Here is a 23,036-nt window from a genome sequence, read left to right on the forward strand (position 1 = left end):
TTCTTCAAACGCCTGTGCACTATGTACATATATATCGCAATGTGTGCAAGTCCAAGGGCGGATATGGGGGGGGGGGGGGGAGCCAACGGGGGCCATGCCCCCCCCCAAAAAAAAGAACCCAATATTATTTTTTAAGTGACGTCGTAATAAAGGCGGGCACTGAGTACACAGCCATCTTTTCCTCAAAACGCGATTTTGTCAAAGTGGTCAGAAATTGCCTCAGATCGCACCACAGAGCATCTAGAATCCAATTTTTTTCGGGGCCCTTAAGCGGGCCCCGAACCCCACGCCGTAATTTTTGGGACCCACTTTTTGGGGGACCAACTTTTTGGGGGGGCTCCCCACAAAATTGTGTTGTGGATCTGTCCTTGTGCAAGTCTGCATAGCCGGAACCCTGATAATCACGCAGTGCAGTGAAGGTCACATAGCCTATGTTACATGATATGCATGTGGGTCAGTCTTAAAATGTTCAATGTTATAGCCTACCACTTGCAAAATTAGAAGAAAAAAACAGATCTAGTGATGGACATTTCATATAGAAAACCCATAGATATTGAAACATGCACAACACATATATCTAGCTTAGTCCATTTCTGAATAGAAACATGCACAACGCATAGGTCTAGCAATATATAGTACATGTCTGAATAGAACCACTTGGCTACGCCTGGCAAAAACAGTGGCTTAAGCAACCTCGTCCCCAAGTCTTACTTCATTTCAACCTCGTTGCCAATGGTAACCCCTGGCCCTGGGTGGAAAACTTGTTTTCTGTATTTGGAATCGATACCGCAATTGCAAGTAATGAATTGATATCGTGTCCTTTGTTATTTGATTTGCAACATGTAGGCTTATTACGTGTTTTACCGTTCATTGTGAATTATAATGTCCACTCCTAAAAAATAAACCCTTTCCATTTTGCATTATGTTTTCCGAGTTACTTTAAAACTTGTATCATTTATATTCCATGGTGAGATACTTGAACTTCGTTCCAGAATTCGAAATCGGAAATAACAATGGATTTCACAGTTGGTCCAGCTAGTGTAATCAGCATATAGACATACTGATGCCCATGTTGCATCGAGTAGTCGTCCAAGTTTCTGGAAATTCGCCTCATGTGGAGATTGGCGTAAATGAAAAAAGCAAGTTCGTTTTATAATCGTTTTTTCGCGCTTCGGTCATTCATCTTCAGTTTCCTGCCCAGACATCATACGTCAAAGGGATATTTATCCTTTTGACAGTTTTGTGTTATTCTTCCGAGAACAAATTTCGGGGTCACTCTCCATTTTGACTCTCAAAAATCGAGCCGTTGGGTACTAGTCGTGAAGCCTGCCGCACATGTCCCACCAGTGCATCGCATTCTGCGGATGTGCGAGAAACAACATGTATTTATTGGTGCTGTGTGTTATCCATAGCTCCATGGTGTATCATGTGTCACATACGTGTATCGTACATTGAATGGACACGGCTGGAAACACGTATGCGTCTGCCACAATATGTAAGTAAACACCCGGAATTTGTCGTCTCTTCTCAGGAAACAGTGCGACTTTAGGTTATTAGTTTCCTCTCAACCAGAACTTTGAAATAGGATGAGTACACAATCTAAGACATAAATTATATCGGTGATTTCAGGCCGTAGTGCCCCTTTAAGGCGAAGTTGGAGGGCAATGATTTGTTTGGATTAAATTAGCCTTTCGCCAAGGCAATCGTGGCTTAGAGCGGCGGAGCTGCGAAAACACGAAGCGACTGGAGCAAAGATTAAGTCAGCACGTACGTATGGAACGCCAAAGCCGCCTTCTATAGTTCGATTTCATTCCATAATCAATTTTATTATTCCATTCGGCGATTCCATCATTCCATTCGGCAATTCGATCATTCTATTCGGCGATTTCATCATTCCATTCGGCGATTCCATCATTCCATTCGGCGATTCCATCATTCCATTCGGCGATTCCATCAGTCCATTCGGCGATTCCATCATTCCATTCGGCAATTCGATCATTCCATTCGGCGATTCCATCATTCCATTCGGCGATTTCATCATTCCATTCGGCGATTCCATCATTCCATTCGCAATTTCATCATTCCATTCGGCGATTTCATCATTCCATTCGGCGATTTCATCATTCCATTCGGCGATTTCATCATTCCATTCGGCAATTCGATCATTCCATTCGGCGATTTCATCATTCCATTCGGCGATTCCATCATTCCATTCGGCGATTTCATCATTCCATTCGGCGATTCCATAATTCCATTCGGCGTTCATCCTTTCATTCGTCTATTTCGCATTTGATTTAGCCATTCCACATTTCATTCAGCAATTTCGCCCCTTTTGCACTTCATGCTATTCTGCATTTCGCTTTTCATGCAGCCATTTCGCATTTCATGCAGCTATTCCGTATTTCATTCGGTCTGGCAGCGTCCATCCGTACGGAAGCGTTAAAGGGATATAAGACAAAGTAAAAAAAAAAGTCTTAATTATGACTTATTATTAAGTCATTGTTATGACTTTTATCTTTTAATAATGACTATTAAGTCATAATTATGATATATATCATAATTACGACTTAGTAATTGTTAAATCATAATTATGACTTATATCTCATAATTATGACTTATTATTAAGTCTTATTTATGACATATGTTATAATAATGACTTAAGTCGTAATTATAAGATATAAGTCATGACTTAATAATAAGTCATTTTTATAAGATATAAGTCATAAATATGACTTAATAATAAGTCATAATTATGAGATATAAGTCATAATTATGATTTAACAAATACTAAGTCGTAATTATGAGATATATATTATAATTATGACTTAACACTAAGTCATTATTATAAGATATAAGTCATAACAATGACTTAATAATAAGTCCTAATTATGACTTTTTTTTTTTTTTTACTTTGTGTTATGTCCCTTTAACGCTTCCGTACGGATGGACGCTGCCGGACCGAATGAAATGCGGAATAGCTGCATAAAATGCGAAATAGCTGCATGAAATGCGAAATGCAGAATAGCATGAAGTGCAAAAGGGGCGAAATTGCTGAATGAAAATATGTAGAATGGCTAAATCAAATGCGAAATGGACGAATGAAAGGATGAACGCCGAATGGAATGATGAAATTGATTAATGGAATGATGGACTCGCCGAATGGAATGATGAAATCGCCGAATGGAACGATGGAATTGCCGAATGGAATGATGGAATCGCTAAATGGAATGATGAAATCGCCGAATGGAATGATGAAATTGATTAATGGAATGATGAAATCGCCGAATGGAATGATGAAATCGCCGAATGGATTGATGGAATTGCCGAATTGAATGATGAAATCGCCGAACTGAATGATGAAATCGCCGAATGGAATGATGAAATCGCCGAATGGAATGGTGAAATCGCCGAATGGAATGATGAAATCGCCGAATGGAATGATGGAATCGCCGAACGAAATGATGGAATCGCCGAATGGAATGATGAAATTGATTATGGAAGGAAATTGAACTATAGAAGGCGGCTTTGGCGTTCCATACGTACGAGTTGCGAAGCCACGAGGCCTTTTCGAACTTGATTTTGCGGTTTTGCGGTTTTGTTGTGGAATGCTGACTCCGTCGTTTCCGATTGGTTGGAATTTTGCTACCCTTGTGGGGTAGCAAAAATCGAGATTATAAGGAAAAACATAAGAAATTCTTGACAAGTTGGAAAAGGCCTCGTGGCTTACTATTTAAAATAACGAAGAACACCCACCAGCACATGATATGAAAATCTTCAGTCTAAAATTAAGGCAATTTGGGCCCTTTGAACTTACCGTGAATTATGCATGCACCGACACACTGACAAATTGCCTGGGTTAATTTTACCAAAGAAAGGGTGAAAACTGGAACTACCCAAACTTGGGTTGTTCTACAACCAAATGCTTTGGTTATAATTCATGTTAAATTCAACCAACATTTGTAGTCATACAAAACCAAATTAAATTTGGTCTTAAGTTTTGGTTGAATTTAGCAGAAATTCTTACTCAAACAATTGGTTATAGAACAACCCAAGTTTGGGTAGTTCCAGTTTTCACGCTTTCTTTGATAAAATTAACTCAGGCAATTTTTCAGTGCATCATTGGTGGAAATGAAAATGAAAAACCTGAACTTCATGCCAGACTTCTTTGAAGACCATTATAATTTCTTTGAGGTTATGACCCTTTGCGTAGGTCTTCTATCACGGGGGGAACACGCCATCAAATCCTCTTCAATGGCTTTCTAGCTATCGCTATGGCAGGGCTGATCCTTTTCCGCCCAATTGATGGAAGAAAACAGACAAGGAAACGATTACGAGGGGAAAAAAAACCCATTCAAACTGGGGGAAATTTCATGGGCTTATGAGTATGATGGCAAGTGATGACACATTCTTCTCTGTGGATGGTGAGGATTGCAGTGTTGTCCACTCCTCTCCAGTCTCGAATGCACCTGCTCCCTGGAAGATTGCGCCAGAAATCCTGGTGGAATTCAACAGCGTAAGGAAACAATAACAGCTAGCGTTATTATGATAATGCGGTTCTATTGATTTGACTCGGTGACCCGCCGTCAAGTAATGCTTGTTGAATGGAAAATAATGTATTGGAATTTCCTGTTACCAGTACACGTACTCTATTGTCGATCACATGGTACGGGTTTGGCTTTCTCAATTCTCATAGTAACACAGGTGACACTAAAGAGGGTTTCTCGCCATTTATGGTTTGTAGGTTGCAAACAAAACAAAAATAATCGACAATAGCTGTGAATTGTCAAGTAATATAGTGATTTATTTCAATTATTTTTCAATTCCGTTTTTTTTTTATCCCGACGTATCAGGTCAAACAGTGTGTTATAAATGTGATGATTTTTCCTTCTATGGGGCTGTAATAAAAAAACACCCTGATATACATCTGGAAAATGATGTCCAAAGTATGTATTCGACAAACGAAACCTTTTTTAAGCAGTTAAGATGTTACAATTGAAGGAATTGTCAACTGCATTGATGACGAACGCCCAACATAGTACACGTATTTTACTCCCGTGTATTTTGCACTTATTTATAAACAGTACACTTTGTATTCCTATCGAATATTGTGCTGCTTTTTGCTCTGTCAGCACAGCAAAGCAGGAAGAAAACGAAATCGATTATTTTTGCACCATATTCATTTCAAGGTGGCAGAAGCAGACAGGTGAGCCGTGAGAACGCATGTACTCGTATCCTTGAAAAGCATCAAGGTGTGCTTATGCTAGGCGCATGCGCGAACAGGCACTCCCTAAACAATACCTTCCTGTTCAATATAAACACGCGCAGTCTGTCCTGCAGAAAGTGACCTCAACGTTCGTGTGTCACTACAATGTACATGTACATCTACATGTACATGTAGTGTAGGCCTACATGCATAATGCTCTGTTGCTGCGAGCAAGGCTGCAGGGTTTGAAAGCGTATAGTACGCTGAGCAATTGTGTCATCAGCGATCGGTGCCTAGCGCGAGCGGCGCGCGCTGAGTGGCCCGTCAGACAGATATAGCAAGGCGAGGCTGCATAATTTTGCCTCTCCGGAACCCGTGCGTGTGTGACGTATCCTCCGTTTGGAGAGTGAACGTAGGGAAGAAACTAGCCGTACCTGGATTTTGACCGTAAGCTCATGTGTACAGTTTATGTACAAGTACACGCCCGTGTGTGAGCTCTGAGAGCAAGCGTTGGATGCAGGGAGTGCTGTCTTGATGCGGTAGCCCAGCCCGTGATAAACCCGGATAACGTGCCACGAATAATCCCCTTCACTCGAACTACAACCTGCTGTCACGACTTGATAATCTCCTCAATCCGCTACCAGATTGGATTTGTGTTTTTTTTTATAAGGACATCATCTCTATCGTCTCCATCATCGACTAATTTAAGATGGCTGGGATGTGTTACAACCTTGTTGATGTTGCATTTGCTTGCGTGTTGCTGCTCGGCTCCACTGTTGCGCAGGGAGCAGGTAAGTCCGTTAACAAAATAGTTCAAACCAATTATTTTTATGGCTGCGAAATTTGAAGACTAGATATGTTGGTGTTGTTTCGATGGAATGCTTTTTTCTAGAGTTCCCAGCACAAACATTAACATTTCATTTTTACTTTGATATAGCAGTCAACATGTTTGGGATATATATTTTTTTCTTATAAAGTAGACCTACTGAAGAATGTTCGCATAGTTCGAATCGAGATTTTTTGTATATTTATTTTACTCCTGTTTTATTACAGTTTAACTCGTAAACTTGTTTGGATGCTTTTTCTGAATCTGTCACAAAAAACTTTGATTTGATATGCGGAAAAATAATTTAAAGTCAGACTGTAGTTATTTCTTATATCTGATATAAATTGTAAAAGGAAATAGATTAAACGAAAATAGGTTTAACATTTGCCAAAGAACCAAAGCGATACAAATAATTTCGCAATTTTTATTGTTTACAGTTTCGCATTAGCAATTTCAAATTCTTCATATGCAATTTTTTTCTTTAATAAATTCGTTTTTTTTAACGGACCTTGTGAAGCACGCCTCAGAGACTGCCTCTTAAACGCATTATGATACAGCCACCTGAAGAATAATGTCAACATTCAAGACTGCGCACATTAACACAACACACATACATGGACTCTGCACTCACCACTCATACCCAGAGCGTAATGTCTAGTCTTCTCCCTACCCCATCTTCTTTCTCATACCCTGTAGGTCGCTTATATTCGCTCCTCTACCGCGTTTATTCACATCACGCGTGTTTTCATCAGCTCGCCACGAATTGAAGGTTTTTTTCCCTCTCCCCGTCTTCGCCATGCATAATTATGTCGTTTTGCTTGGATACGGAGCTGAAATGATGTTCAGTAACCACGTCGCAGAGTCTATAAACTGACCAAAAATACATCACATGCAGAGGATGTCATTCTCCCACAGTGTTCCAGGGTCTAAAAGGGGCGGGGCTCCTAGAAGTAGGATACATTGTACTATTTTTACTCTTTCCAGTTAAAGGACGCACTGAAGGCAAAGAGAACTTTTCTTGAAGACATTTCTGACATATTATGTCGATTCATTCATACTCTATAATGTGAGATGTTGTGAGGGCTGTGGGTGTCATTTTCATTCGCTAAGATCATGACAGATCGATCGGCGGAAACCAGACTACAGTTTGTGTTTTGGCTATGATCAGGAAGACGAACCCAGGCTGCTGATCGGTCATTGTGTCTCTGTTGTTACGTCGGTGTTTTCACGCTTATACATTGCCGCTAAAATGTTTTCTTATCAGCGCATGACAGCCACATTACTGTCTACAGCAGGTGTTTTTGAATGGGCCCGATAATTCTGACGGAAAGAGGTAGTGAATTATTCTATTCAAGCAAGTTGTATTTTCACCAGCTAGTGGTTACTGATCCTAGCGTGGGATATCCAAATATCAGGGAACTAAAAGGGGATTATTTTGGTGAATTGTCATTCAAAATAGGGTCGCGGGGTTGTGTAATCAATCCGGGTTATGATGAAGAATTATAGCGGGTCCTATTGATGGAGTTGCATGGCATGTTTAGAAAGAGAATGCCAATGGCAAAGATTTATAAAATCTCGTTTGATATGGAAAATATGCCTTTTTCATGGTCACCGTGAGAGAGTGGAAGGACACTCGGTGTCCGTCAATGTCGAGATATTCAGGACACAGTTTTCACAAGGGGACGGCCATATAAAAAATGCCCTTTTTCAATATTTTGCTCTTAAACGTCGTATTTTTTTTCTGGCAAGCTGCCATAAGCATAACTTACTAAATTCCTTAATTACACTGATTATGCATACAAAGGCCAGACATTTCAAAAATTGCATTTCTGTGTTCACTTAGAGATGCTAATAATTATGACCGTCCCACGAATGAGCACAAATATGCATTGAACGGAAAGGCATACAAATTTGGCCGACTGAGAATTTCGTTTCACGGGCGCGCCTTAACACGCGCCCCCTTCCTTTTTGACAAAAGACGTAGTAACAGAAGGTAGGGCGTTCAAGTAGAATAAATTTGAATTTTCGTTTTCGCTAAGGAACGGGAAACTTTAATCATTAGGTTTGGCTAATTACCACGGCGTGAATGATATGTAATGGGGCCGCACAACGTTAACCTCTCACTAAATCACATGATGAGTTCATCGCAACGTTATTTCTAAATTGTACTTTTCGCAACAGGAACGTCTTTTGCGATTTTCTGGAAAACCTTTTTCTTCAAATCGACATGACCATCTCTTCGTGAAAATATGTGGACTGAGGTGGTGCTGATGTGTGTGTGTTTGTTTGGTTGGTTTTAGGGTGACTTGCATTCATGATACATTTTCTCAACTGTCATGTAACACGAAAGTAGAACCGAATCGTGCGTCACGATATAACTATACTGAAATTACATATATAGGCCTATGTAAACAAAGCCATCAATGTGTCGAACCTTTTTGTTTCCTGAGGCATGTGTTGCAGTCAATGTTGATTGGATTTATATTTAAAGGGCTAAAACTTGTATCTCTATAAAAAAAAAAAAATTAAGATTGGCTACTGCTAGGGCCTACCTTGCCCGCAACTCATAATCAACATGATAATAAAGGAAAATCAAGTGTAGGTCTAAATTGTGAAGATAGTCGATTCATACAAATATCTATGTTTTTTTTTATTATGTGTGAACTTATAAACATTTGTCATTATGCTTTGTCACACAACGTTGATCATTATGATAATCTACTGGTTTCACATGTAAATGACACACGAACACCAACGAATCAACAAGTATACTGAGAGTGGCTCGAGTATGTAAAAGACTGATGCAGGTATAGACAATCCATTAAGGCAAAATTATTACACGCTTCAATGGAGAAGCCATCCGTATTGTGCACGCTATTGTATAAAGCAAGTGCCCCGTGACAGATTATCTGAAAGCGCAGTGCTTTCGCCATTGAAGGGGGCCATCCTGATAGAATTGTTAGCGTGCCCGGATTGGTCTATAATACTCGTGACGACAGAGATTCAGTGGACTTTCCCTTTCACTTAGGTCAGTTTGCGCATTTTAACATCAGTATTTTATGATTTCGATTCGGGATAAACACAGTCTATAAAGTCTGGCAATGACAATGGTAACCGAACCATATACATTATGGAATGTTCCTTGACGATGGAAACCTAGTTTGCACATAATTTGCAACACACAAAATACTGTAAAACGTTGTGCAGCTCTGTTTAAAGTACTTTGTACAAAGAACTAAAACCACAATTTCTTTACTTTCGTTAGGATACTGTTGAACGAACGTGGCAGGTATTCAAAAGTAACATCAGATATTCACACGCAAATATCGGCTGTTAATGCACAAATAGTTTAGCAATCCGAATATTTTAAACATTGTAAGTCACCGTATAAACAAATATCACTGAATTCTTCCAGTCATTTGCTTTCCTCACACAGCATATTGTGTTGTCCTAAATTACAGGTGACACCATCAATTATAGCTTCGTGTTCAGTTCATAGCAAAGTGCCCGAGGACCTTATTAGCATGCAGCAGCCTTAACCACTGCTCCCCATGCTGATGATAGTTTGAACATCGTCCGCCGGGGATGCGATGCACAGGAATAATATATTTCACTCATCAGTGCAGTAATGTTTAGCTCGAGGATGTCTTGTTTACGAGCTACGAGACCCGTATTTTAAAGTCATATAATTATTATTCATTATTAGATTTCGTCACTAAATACTGCTATAGACCCTCGGAAATGTACAATAGATATTCTTTGGAGACGGATTGAGTCTAGAAAATAAATGTAAGTTAATTTTTGATTTGCCATTATTGATAATTAGGAAAACACGTTGGAAGACTCTTTCCGCCAAGCCAAGCATGTGTATGCAAAACAAACATTGAGGAACTTGCATTTCTGACTTGTACGGCTTATTTTATAAATCGAGTTGTTATTCAAGGGTGTCCCCGGTTTATATCGTCCTCATTTAAAATCAGTGGATGTGTGTGAGACGAAGGGCGCAGTTTTATGGTTAAACACCAACATTGAGACACCGTGTCAACGAAGCTTTTTATTCCCCAATGGTTTCTTCACTATACCTGATCGTACATAGTACATCCTCTGAATAGTGATCGGTCTGTTTAGCCGCTGACAAAAATGCCGCACCCTCATCGATATATATTTTAGGCATTACTTTTCATCTCCTGATTTAAAAACGCGGATGCACCACAGTGTGTATGGGATGGACTGAATAATATACAGGTATTCTTCATTGCCGACGCTTAGTCAAATTTATTTCGTTAGCAAGCGTTAGTGCCAATCTCAGTTATGTACAGCAAGCCTTATTGAGTGAAATAAGCCTCCAACGAACACCATTCGTACTGATACTGTCCGCACCGAATATTAATACACTTACCTTGTGCATGACCTTTCCAGCATGGAGGCAGCGGGGCGTGATGAGACGCAGGTTCAACACACTACTGGGTGTAATATTTAGAAACACTGCACAGACATCTTTATTATTGGATTATTTTGTGGTATTGTACGTAATATGGATATCTGCCTGACCGCTTGTCCCAACAAGACGCGTCGTGCGCTTGAACCCAAATGCTAGATGTGTAGACTCATAATGATAAGGTCAGGGCTCAAGTACCGACATTTGTTGGAAACTCAACAACTGAATCGCCAGTTCAGGTAGGCCTACCATTGTGTGAAAGATTAAAGTATCTAAGTATTTTCTTACTTATTACAATGAAAGTGTACGGTAAGGTTGGCTACTTGTGAATAATCTACAGAAGTAGGCAACTAAATGGAAATGCTGCTAAAAACGTATATATTTTAGCATTTTCATTTTAAAAACATTCAATAAATATATCAGATTTAATAGTAAGCAATACTTGCTTTACAAATAATTTATTACAACAAAAGAAAAGAAAAGAAAACCCCAATGATTCAACAGCTTCGAGAGGTTCGCCTTTATCCTTGAAAATTAATTGCAACTCGATTTTGGATTTTGATGCATCGGATTGATTAGAAATAAACGTGTGGAGTAAATGCGCATTATGCAAAAGGTTTGTAATTATTTAAAAAGAACATACACGAAATGAATCTCTGCTTCAGTTCTGCTTCTGCCTGTGTCTCGAGTCGAGTCCGAGTCACCAAATTGCTACTCGAGACGGACTCCTGGGACTCAACTCAATTTCATTTTTTCGTTTTAAAAAACCCCAAAACAATTCAATATCACATTTATTTCCACACTTCTATTCAAAAGAAAAATTACAACAGCACATTAAACAATATTGGGCAAATGAGTGAAATACATTACAAGAAGTATAAAATCATATGAAATCAACAAATTCCAGTCCTCGAACCGAGTTTTGCACTCGAGTGCTACAACACTGGTCGAAATAATACTGATAATTAGAGACAGCATTACGAATGAATGGAAATTCATCGTTGGCGTTTCTGCCGTGCAACATCCAAAGTCAAGTGTTTCCATGGAAACAGCTTTGACGTCAGAGTCTCCGTGAGAGCTAAAATTTAATGCACAGGACTCAGCTGTGTCAGGGCTGTTGTAGAATCGCATACTCTCCATTAAATTTATATATTTCATTTTACAGCAGACAACTAACCGGAGTAGCGTGGTTTAATGCTTGTTGGTTGATTTAGAGTATACATTTATGCGAATGTATAATTTAGTTCCTGATGGGATTTATTTATTTATTCGATGCACAAAGTTACAGAGAAGCTTGAAAAAAAAATAACAAGCATTGATTTAACTGTGGATGTTGTGTTAAAATGGTTTTTGTTTTTAGTTATATTTGCAAGTATAACAGTAACAGTGATTTTAACTTATCTTGACGATGTATCGAGACGAACATTTGAACATATTCTTCTCGAAATCAATTTACCTATATCTCAACCTTTAGAATACCCCTACGCATTACTCTTAAAATACCGCTTTTTTTGTCAAAGATGTCGTGTACTGCCCAATTAAATTAAATTGTTAAGCCATATAGCATAAACACAAGCCTCAGAACAGGACATACACGGTTCGATTTCTCCACAGTATTCTGAGCACCCGTATCCTAATTTTCAGCTCAGGTAACAAACCAGAAATAGGGTTCGTAGCGGTGGATTTATTACACTGCTTGGAGGATTAATAAGTATTAGGGCATATATTATGTCCCCAGAAATCCACACCTAAATATAAATCCACATTTGTTAAAAACCGGCAGCAATTCATCCGTATTGAGACCTGTAGCCCAGTATGCAGATGAACGGTCGACTTTTATACTCATTTCTAAAGAGTTGATCAACATGACCCGACAGGCTCCATTGTACTGGGAATAACTGGCATAACCAAACATAGTGCACGTGCGTTGATTTCAATTTTACTGGTATTTATTTTAGCTCATTTTATATAGTTTTATTCCTTTCGATCTAGATGCTCATTAAAAAAAAAATTAGTGCGTTTTTCTTACGTTTGTAAGGGGGTATTAGCGTACAGTATTAATAAATAAGACTGGTTAAAAATGCAATAAAATATTAGCTGTCAGGCCAAAAAAAGTCTTCGGTTTCTGGTATGGAGCTTGCCCCAAAAGTGGTGCGGCGACGCGGATTTTTTTTTCACTTTTTTTTTCTTAAAATGTCGGCTCATGACCAGTCCGGTCAATTTAGAACAAAATAGGGCCTGACCTAGAACAAATTGCAATAGAATTTATTTTAACGTTATCACGCTGAGGAAACATCACTTTTTAACATACTAAAAATCTAATTTCATCGAAGGAGTGGAAAAGTGTTTTTATTCACTTTTTCGCTATACTAATTGTTCATCATCCGTAAACAGTCGTATAGAGGGCGTCATGTTTTCTTTTGCGCCCGTTACCCGTCAGAAAATCCGTTCACATCACGTATAAGACTTCGCGAGACACGACTGATCAGAGCAGACGACTTTTCTATGTCTACCAATTATTAAAATTTATGGTGATTTACACTGTCACCAAATACTATAGGATATTTTCTTGAAAAAAATCAAGAAATTTGAGATTTTTTTCTTCCCCAATTATTTATTGGTTAAAACAAATCATTTTGTGCTCAATAAACCATTAGTTTCACGGAAAATCTTTGCATAAACAGGTCTACTTGAAACAAGGCCGGGCAATGATATACACAAAGAAATCCATTTAAAATTTAAGTGTCTACGCCAATAGGCCGGAGTCAAATTTTAGATAATAGGGAAAATATCCGAAATCCAAGATTCGTGTGTTCGTTTTGTGATGAATTTAGGTCATTGGCATAACTTATAAATAGCCAATAAATTGGCAAAAAAATAATGTATACTAAAACAAAACACCCTTAATGAAGAAAAATTCACTGGATCAAAATCTTGCATTGAAAATGTAGCTGAATTCTGGGCTTTAGAGAAAAAAAATAGGCAGTGTGACAAGTGTATATTACCTCTAAAAAAAGAATATACATGCCCCCAGATCAAAGCCTTAGACGGGGGGGGGGGGGGGGGGGGGGGGACCATGCCATTGAGATCATTTTTTTTTTTAAAGTTATAACAATGCGAGGTCTGTTTCATCCAAAGAATCATTTCGTCGGGACTCAAGTATGCTTTTCTGGAGTAGTGCATTCCACTCTTGACAGTACAAGCAGATGTCTCAATCAGTTTTCCTACCTCGATTAGGATCTTCACAATTTAGCTGTTTAAATTGAAAAATGTACTGATGACAAATACGTGACGTACATGCAAAGCTCATGAACAGAACTATATCTGTTTCTCACTCAACCTCATATAAATTTTTGTTTTAATTATGACCAAAGTGTTTTGAGATGTTTAGTTTCATATTTCCATGTACTAACAAATGTAATGTAAGCATCACAACCCGAGCCCAGTACTTCCTGAATGTTCTTAACCAAATCCAACAAATCATTATCAAGCGCTCAATTAATAATCTTTAAATAAAAAACTGTCGCTTACTTTCAAAATCGTATTCCATCTGTGTATGATCAAATATGATTTTTAGACATCCTTTTTTTCAAATAATCGTATCTCGTCCGTGGACTTATTGCGCACTCAAGTTTAGGCGGAAAATAGTCCACTCTATCCGTAGTGCCCTGTATAACATTATGACTTGAAACAGACATATCCCCGTCAAAAGTAGCATTTTGAGCCAAGTAAAAAGCAAAACGAAATTGTATGACACACGTAAAAACATATTTGTTTTTATTTTCCCGACGCAATGTCGTCTGCTGCACTCGCATGTGGTCATGAATCCTAAATATTAGCTTATATAGGCATGCAAATCGAAGCAAGTCACCAGACGAATCGTTCGAGGACAAAATGTCCCAAATTTTAATCTCAAAAAATGCTTGAGAAACACCCTTCCACTCCCTAGAAACAATAAGATTGTTCACATGTTATTTGTTTATTTATTTGAAAGTGTTTGACGCTTGAATGGTTTCTTTTGCAATTTGTTCTAGGTCTTAACTTAAATTGACCGGACAAGACTGCAAAATGTGCTCGACTAAATTTAGTGCAAAAAGTATGGGAGCCGAGAGAGGCCACATAAAGCTTATACTCGATCGTTATCCCATCTAAAAACACTTTAAAATTTTGCAGCAGCAGGATTCCAGTCAAACCAGTGAGTTTGGCGATTTTGAGACATCATCTTACATTGAAAAAAAAAACCCGCATGGCTAGGGCGACGCGCGCGCACACCAAAAACCGGAGCCTTGTTTTTTTCGGACTTATGGACTGGTTTTTAAAAAATTAGATATCGCACATTTAAAATTTTAAACAATGTTTTGGATGTAAACAAACGATATGTAACAACAAAGTACACCGGCAAAACCGGTACATAACTGTATTGCGCGCGTACTGAATCACATAGGGAACATTGGATAGCGTGAAGCTTTGTCCATAGCGCCATGATTATAATAAGTATTGAGCGACATCAATCTACTGGTGTTTGCCGCCTAATTATTTCAATGGCAAATGGAAGCCCGACGGCGGTTTTCATATGCTGCTGTAGAAGCTCAATATCTGGCAGGTATTTTTCTTTTTAAAAGCCATTGCGTTATCGGTTATGTCATAGACGTATCTTAAGAAAGTTAAGTTAAACGAATATGCTTAATACTCTTCTGAATCCCTTTGAATTTTTATCGAACCCATTTTTCGAAATGCATTCGAAGATATATCTTGAAATCGGTTTTAAGATATCTTGAAATGCATTTAGAGATATCTTGAAATTAATTTCGAGATATCACTGAATGATTTCAAAATATCTTGAAATCGCTTCAGCTTTGCATGGGTCAATTTCTAAGCACTGTCAGGGATTGGGTCAAAACTTACGAAATGACTAATGACTAATGTGACACAAAAACGGGAACGATTTCAAGAGTAGTACATCAGATTGGTGATAAGATTGTTCAGTTTGATGATAAAGGCATGAAATTTGGCACACAGTCAGAGTATGTCATGGAAAACACATTTGGCTAACAGGGCCGTCGTAGAATTGTCCTTTGAAAAAAATAATTGGAAAACAATACATTTTCAAAGTTTTCAAAATGGCGGCCATTGCATATTATTCTATGATTTTTTTCAAAGGCCAAATCTGAGGTGGCCCTTTAGCCCAATATCTTTCCCATGACATACTCTGACTGTGTGCCAGATTTCATGCTTTTATCATCAAATGAACAATTACATCATATAATGCACCGATTTGCCTGGCTTACATGAAACTCCAACGTAGAAGCGGTGACAGAACACAAATGTTTCCTTTTGTCTTACACTTCTGGATAGTAGATCACGACGTTTGGCTTTAAGTCCAATACCAAGAATAAACCTTGACCTGTACGTGTTAGCGGACATTACGTATTTTTATTTTCCACATGGCTGTTTGATTATATCACTATAGCGGTTTAGATAATAGTTACTCAGTCTCACAAAACCTTGCCAACATTCACAAATATGTATTATTATATTATTGTTCAAACTTAATTTTGTTATATACCATGCTGCCTTTTTAATGCTTGCTTGGCAACCTGAGCTGAGTATAACCACGATACATTATCAGACGTTGTTACGATCAGTAAATTTAAAATAATTACCGTATAAGGCTAAGATGGAAGATTTAACAGGCACCTGAATGAAAACATGAATTATTGATACTACAGGCCGTCACGGTAATTAAGATGGTGCATGAGATTGAGACTGCGCGAAAAAGAAGCAGAAACCTTTGAATATAGTCATTCTTATGTTGACAACCTGCGATGTGACAGATATATTTTCAGAGTATTTAATTAATTTAATAATGGTTTATCTAAGTATACAGATACCCTTTAAAACTTGATATCGTTTTGAAGATTGATCTTACTTTACGTGCATGGTTTTAAATTATGATTGATTCGGCAGTCCATACACATGGTGTCAAGTTATCCAGAACCTCCGTGGTCTACACACGAGAATGTCGGATGAGTCCTTATAAAAGGAAACTTGATGCGATCGTATTCTACCTTCAAGTCATATCATATGCTCCAAAGATGGTTTGGAATACTTGTACTATATAGGAAATTGTTTACGAGATATTATTCCCAGGTTATTTTGTACGCGAAACGTGACTTTAAATAATTGCAAAAGCTGTCAGTACAATCATGGACGTAAGCTTGTAATGCCAATGTAATTACCGAAATGACAATGATATATAATGGTTTACAATAATTATTGATGCACAGTTTATTTTGGAGCTTCAGAACAGTAAACCAACAGCGTCATAAACAGAGGTACATATATTTGGCTCTCATAAACAGTGTATCCATCCATTAATCATTTGAAAGGACATGTTAATGCAAACTTTGGTGTTGATTATCTAGCCATTTGAAGTGCGACTATTGCATTCTCACCCATAACCCGCAATGGCCAGGATGCATAGGCCCTATAGGCATTTCCAGCATTCCGTTTTCTGCGTACGCACAGCTATAACTTCATCGCTTAAATTTTTCATGAGGTCTGCGGACATTCTGTCTCTTCCGTGTCTAGGTCAAAGCATACAGAGCAAGAGATGCCTGGGATAGCAGGGTCAGTCAAGGAAGATTTGTCTCTTCTTTACAGGGGGTAGAATTGAAGCGGGATATAGTAAACAGCTTTGTCGTTCACGAACTGATCGACCGGTTCATCGAGACACCGAGTTTCGCCGGAGGGACAGGCGGTGAGGCCTCCGTAAGGTTTACGAAACTATAAAAGATGAGTTTGTAATCAGTTCCAATTTAGTAAAGAAAGTCATGGAAGATGTTAATCTGGGTTAATTGTCCGACTATCAAATAAATACTGCCCTAATTTTTCAAATAACAACACGCAAATTTTGCTTGAGCTTGACGGAGGCCATAAAAGTTGAGACAGTGTGTAGTCCAAGGTTTTCATATGTTGATTTAACTGTTGATTTGGCCGTATATTTAGATGTATCATTAAAGTCCATCTCCCAAGTAATTTTACCATAAAAGTATAACAATCTTAACTGAACTGTGTATACTTTAATATTGGAAATTCGAGATTTGTTGAAACCCTGCAGTAAGAGAATTTAATCAGTTGATGGAGAGCAGAAGAGTAGTGTATCGGGATTGAGAATGAAGCAGTTGATGGAACCTCATCAGACTATGGAACCTCATCAGAGTCCTCATCAGATTATGATGGAAACCCATCACCTTACAGAGCCTCATAAGATTATGATGGAACCTCATCAGATTATTGAACCTCGTCAGATTATGGAACCTCATCAGAGTCCTCATCAGATTTTGATGGAAACCCATCACCTTACAGAGCCTCATTAGATTATGATGGAATCTCATCAGATTATTGAACCTCGTCAGATTATGGAACCTCATCAGAGTCCTCATCAGATTTTGATGGAAACCCATCACCTTACAGAGCCTCATTAGATTATGATGGAATCTCATCAGATTATTGAACCTCGTCAGATTATGGAACCTCATCAGAGTCCTCATCAGATTATGATGGAAACCCATCACCTAACAGAGCCTCATTAGATTATGATGGAATCTCATCAGATTATTGAACCTCGTCAGATTATGGAACCTCATCAGATTATAGAACCTCATCAGATTATTGAACCTCGTCAGATTATGGAACTCATCAGACTATGGAACCTCGTGAGATTATAGAACCTCGTCAGCTTTATGGAACCTCATCAGATTATGATGGCACCTCAACAGATTATAATGGGAGCTCATCAGAAGAAACCTCATCGTGCAGATTGTGTCGTAATTTTCAGTGATATGACTGCCTGCAACAAATGTTTGGTATCAGAAAAAATGTAATTTAAATTGTGATTGCTCGTATAGAGAGTTTATGAAACCATTTTGTACACTCGCTTTCGTTGAAGGTGCCGAGGTAGAACTACATTGGAAGTGCTGAAATCATATAAATGGGAATTTCTCCCTTTCTACATAACTTCGGGTAGCTTCACCTAGATTGAGCCACAAATCGTTTCAGAACCTTTCCCGCTATTGAGAAAGTTCATTACAAGTAACATTGGGGATTTTCCGGGAAAGGTGTTTGACAATGTTTAAAATGAAATTTACACAATTGCAAAAATCAGTTTGGTGTTAAAATGTTGCGGTCCACAACATTTAAGAAAAAAATATAATGGCAACGGGGAAAATGTTGTTTTCGGTAGATTAGAATTTAATTCATCGAAACGTACGGCATGTCCTCTGTCTCCGATGATGACATGTAAAATACGCTGGTAATTACTGCCGGTTGGGTGCCTGCCTCTTCAGCAAGTAGTAACAGGAGGATGCACTGGTCTCCCCGCTGATGTGCTTGATGGGTGTAACCGTGCATGACGGATGAGGGAGACACTGCATCCTTGCCAGCAGATGATTATTACGGTATAGTCTTTCATTTACTGGTAGACAGTGAATTTCCATATACGGGGGTTTTGTATACTGAAAAAAATACAGAATAGAGGCCATTGGTATAATAAGGCCTCGGTACACATGACGCCGGGCACGGTCTTCTTTCAATTCATACGGTCATAGATGGTGATGATGGTAGATTCCCGTACACCCTTCAACCCTTGCTTCACGTACACCGGAACAGTGTCAAAATAATGCGGAAGGCAATAACATTGTTTGATGATAAAAAAATATGTTGTTAATGTTGTTTAGGCCTACACCTTTAATTCGTGGGATGCAAATTCCCTCTATATACGAATAACTCGTAAAATGCGTGCCCCAACATCGGGCGAATTAAAAATGCAGAAAAAAACCCGCGCTATTAATTTTAGTAAATTAGCCAGGAGCTAAACGAATCGAAAGTCATCCTCAAGATAGTCTATCGTGACAGTTTTAGATCACTGCACTGCGCCGACTTGTCAAGTTTGTTATTGTGACGCTTGGTGCGAAACGCTAACAGATGGCGTTACCCATAAAAGTTCATAAGCCAGGGTAACGGGTACAGAAGGTTCACAATGCATATTTTGATATTTGCACTATGTAATCGCAATTTAATTGAGTGTTGTGTATTAAATATTACTTTCTTTTCCACACATTGAAATTTACCCAAGTCCTTCAGAGATTAAATCATGTCATCATTTGAAGATAATACATGCATTGATTGCATGCATAACATCAGAAATCAAGGGATGTTCTGTTACGCCGCCCTATTTTTACAAAGAGAGAAAAAGGGAGAGAATGAATGCATTTTACTACGTAGTGTGAAATGTACACAATACCGTCTCGTCCTTTTATCTACAATGAAAGCAACGTACTGGGAATATTGATCTCCAATTAAGAGCTCATCGCCGTTCAAAAGGACACAGAAGCCTGTACTCTGTTAGCCGTTAGAAGACGTTTATAGCCAAATACTATTTCCCTGAGTCTAAATTTGGCGGGAATAGTGTGGCATATTAGTGTATATCTGGTCAGAGTATTCGAAGCACTGTGTTGAACTAGACAGATCCCTGGACACTCTTATCTTTTATTTTGAAGAAAATATGGAACCCCAATACCTTCCATCGAAATACGGCAGTTGCACATTAATTTTAACTGACCCAATATAACTCACTCAGCAATTAACGCTATGGACATGGGAAAACGTGTAGATATTTCGCAAGCTAATTAGCTCATTGTCTAAAGCCCAAGTCACTCATAAATTTGATGACATATAATTATCAGTCACGTCGTCCATTAATAAATTAAGGCGTGGGGCTCCATTGCTAGGTCGTTGATGAACAGACGACTGTTTTGTGGATTGACTTTAGCAGTCATTTTCTCCCAAATTAGTAATTTAATACCTTTTCAGAATAGACGAAAATAGAAAGAAAAATTATGCTGTTACGCACTTAATTTCAGAATTAATTGTTGTGATATTTCTCTCATCGCTTTGGAAACACACACAAAAATGAAACTGGGACGTGGCCATTTGCCAACACTGCAGACTGAATAAAGAAACGATGTAGCTCCGTAGAATTTACATTCGTCAAATTGAGGGAAAGAAAATTGCAGATGGAAAGAACATTCTGTTTCTTGCTCGCTCGTGCGACAGCTAATAATACAATTGGGCTCAACTTTGTGTTTTAAGTGGGGATAGACCTTCAAACAATGTAATTATCACACATCTGAAGTAATGAGAATTAGCTAGAAAAGGAACAATCACTGTAGATCGTCGTGACCGAGTTCGAGGACTTTGGCCCTGGGCACGGTTCAAGAGTCCCCTCCAACCGCTTACTTTAGAAGTTGTGATATCCCGGTTGCCAGGTGAAATGGATTGTTTCTTGATGAATTTTGATTTTGAGATCGCAGGCACCGTGAACAAAGCGTTTTCTGTGAATAAATTATGTCGATTACATCTCTAATGACGATATTTAATATAGCTAAATGTTTCACGGGGAAAACAAGTTAACCTCAGATGAATACTCGCGGATGTTTCTCTGGTCGAGACATTATACACAAGAATTTAAACAGAAAAAGCATCATTTTCTCGTTATTTCTCGTTATTTCAAAAGGACTTGCATGTTTGAGCGCGCCTATAAGACGCGGCTCGACTCCTCTCCAAAACATCACTACGCTTCGGTTGCAGCTTATACCGTTGGACCATTTCAGTTGGACAGTACCAAGATTGTGGATTATCCAAAATAGATCCTGCAGGACTGTAGCGTCCATCAAGGAATCTTCGCCCCAGCTCAGAACATCATTTAACTCCATTCACGGTTCTTACCAAATCTTATGGCCAAAGGATATTTCATTATGCAGCACCAGAATAATGGAATAAATTACCTCACAAATAAAGATCAGGACATCCTTGGAACATCTCAAATCTCAACTTAAGACACACTTGTTTACCAGAAGCGCATATTGAGTCTTTTTGTATATCGCGCTGTATATAAGAAATGTTTTTATTATTATTATTTCAAGTAAATTAGTAAACCCGTATCTTTTTTTTTTTTTTTTACCAAAGTCACAGCATTTGTTGGCATTGTGTATACGTTTTGGGAAGCTTTCTCTGCAATCTAGCTGTTTGTTTTGGGAAAATGCACACATTGAAACTGTTCTGAAATAACCGTTCTTAATAAGTTCTGAAATACAGAACAATCACAAATAAATGCGTCAAGCCATATAACAGAATTATAATCACGTCCACACAAAATAAGATCCAAGGCACTACGTCCTGGTCTAAACCCCACGGTACAACATGTTCCAATTAAACAGCAATATATCTCTTTATGAACGCCCCTGGTCAGAGTCCACGCATACACACACGTGACCTGCTGCATGCAAGGCAGAATAAATTAAGTTGGGGACAAATCGAGGGCGGTTGGAATAATGGATGCGGGGTATGAGCGCTTGATTGCATTGGACGGGCAATCTGCAGCGCAGGGCTATTTCAGGGCTTCGGGGTTCATCTTCATATCCCAGTTGTTTGTTTGGCCATTCACTTTTAAAATTTGAGCTTAGTTTTCTGTCCTATTAAGGTGATGAAGAGTATTTGAATCGACCACAAGGGATGCACATGGCGAGTGTTTCCCATTGTTTAATCTTTACAATTATAATTGGAATTTACGTTTTATTAAGGACTTTCTTTTGAAAACTCCGTTGACTAATTAGTAATTATCAATTATTTCCAATTTCATAACTTAATAAGATATCATATTAAAAATCAGGCAAATGCTACCCATCGGTATATCATGTTCTAACTCGTTTTGATCCGAAATTTCCTCTTAGTAGTCTAACATAACAATGCAGTCTTCATTATTCATTGTGCTCATATTTTAATGTGCTCATCATGTACAGACGTTCCACATTGTCTTTATGTGTTAATGATATATCTGCATGTTATCACCCTTAATGATAATTAGAATAATTTAAGGATCCACACGCGACATACACATCAAAAAAGCTGTCTGCCATTGGCAGACATTGGCAGAATTTCTAATCAGCAACCCCATTATCTTAATGAAAATCGATAATGTCTCGAGTTTTAGGTAAGTCAGTAAACTCCGTAAATGGAATTACCCCGTAGCCTCAATAAATCAATATAGTCTTCACTGTTCGTAAACACTATTTATTTCCTAAAAAAGTGACGACGGACAGAGCATGCTATCCGAAACGTCGAGTCCAAGTTCTCCTCAGAACCACCACAAAGTCACAAAAGACATTAAATTCACATGGTGTCTCCGCAAACTTATACCTTGGAGATACACTCTGATATTGTTAATGTTTACACTTTCATGCATTTGAACCGTCATTTTTGGCATGTATATGTTTTGTTATTGCCTAATTACAATTCACATCAACTCGTAATACGTATTTTAGACGTAGCCTAGTGCCCTGTAGTATTGGTCATTTGGCTTTATAGCGGTAAACATAAAAAGAACATTTCGACGAATTTAAAACTAACGTAATAAAACAAGTGCACATGTTGAAGAGACCATGTGTTCATTTGCCTATCATTTCTGTTCACTATTAAAACGAAATGTGATCAGGAACCCCTCTACAACT

At 38.4% G+C, this 23,036-nt stretch overlaps 1 protein-coding gene across 2 annotated transcripts in view; it reads left to right on the top strand.

The window, feature by feature from the left end:
* Window positions 1-5,339: 5,339 nt before the first annotated feature.
* The window catches only part of LOC119728727 (deleted in malignant brain tumors 1 protein-like), a 45,687-nt gene continuing 27,990 nt past the window's right edge, over window positions 5,340-23,036 (top strand). For both annotated transcript variants that reach the window (XM_038201073.1, XM_038201074.1), the window contains exon 1: window positions 5,340-5,994. In XM_038201073.1, coding sequence (XP_038057001.1) covers window positions 5,913-5,994 — 82 coding nt within the window. In that variant the 5' untranslated portion in view covers window positions 5,340-5,912. The remainder of the gene's footprint in view (window positions 5,995-23,036) is intronic.

The sequence above is a fragment of the Patiria miniata genome, unplaced genomic scaffold (genome assembly GCF_015706575.1).
Source record: "Patiria miniata isolate m_02_andy unplaced genomic scaffold, ASM1570657v1 HiC_scaffold_20, whole genome shotgun sequence".
In the NCBI taxonomy this organism is placed as follows: Eukaryota; Metazoa; Echinodermata; class Asteroidea; order Valvatida; family Asterinidae; genus Patiria; species Patiria miniata.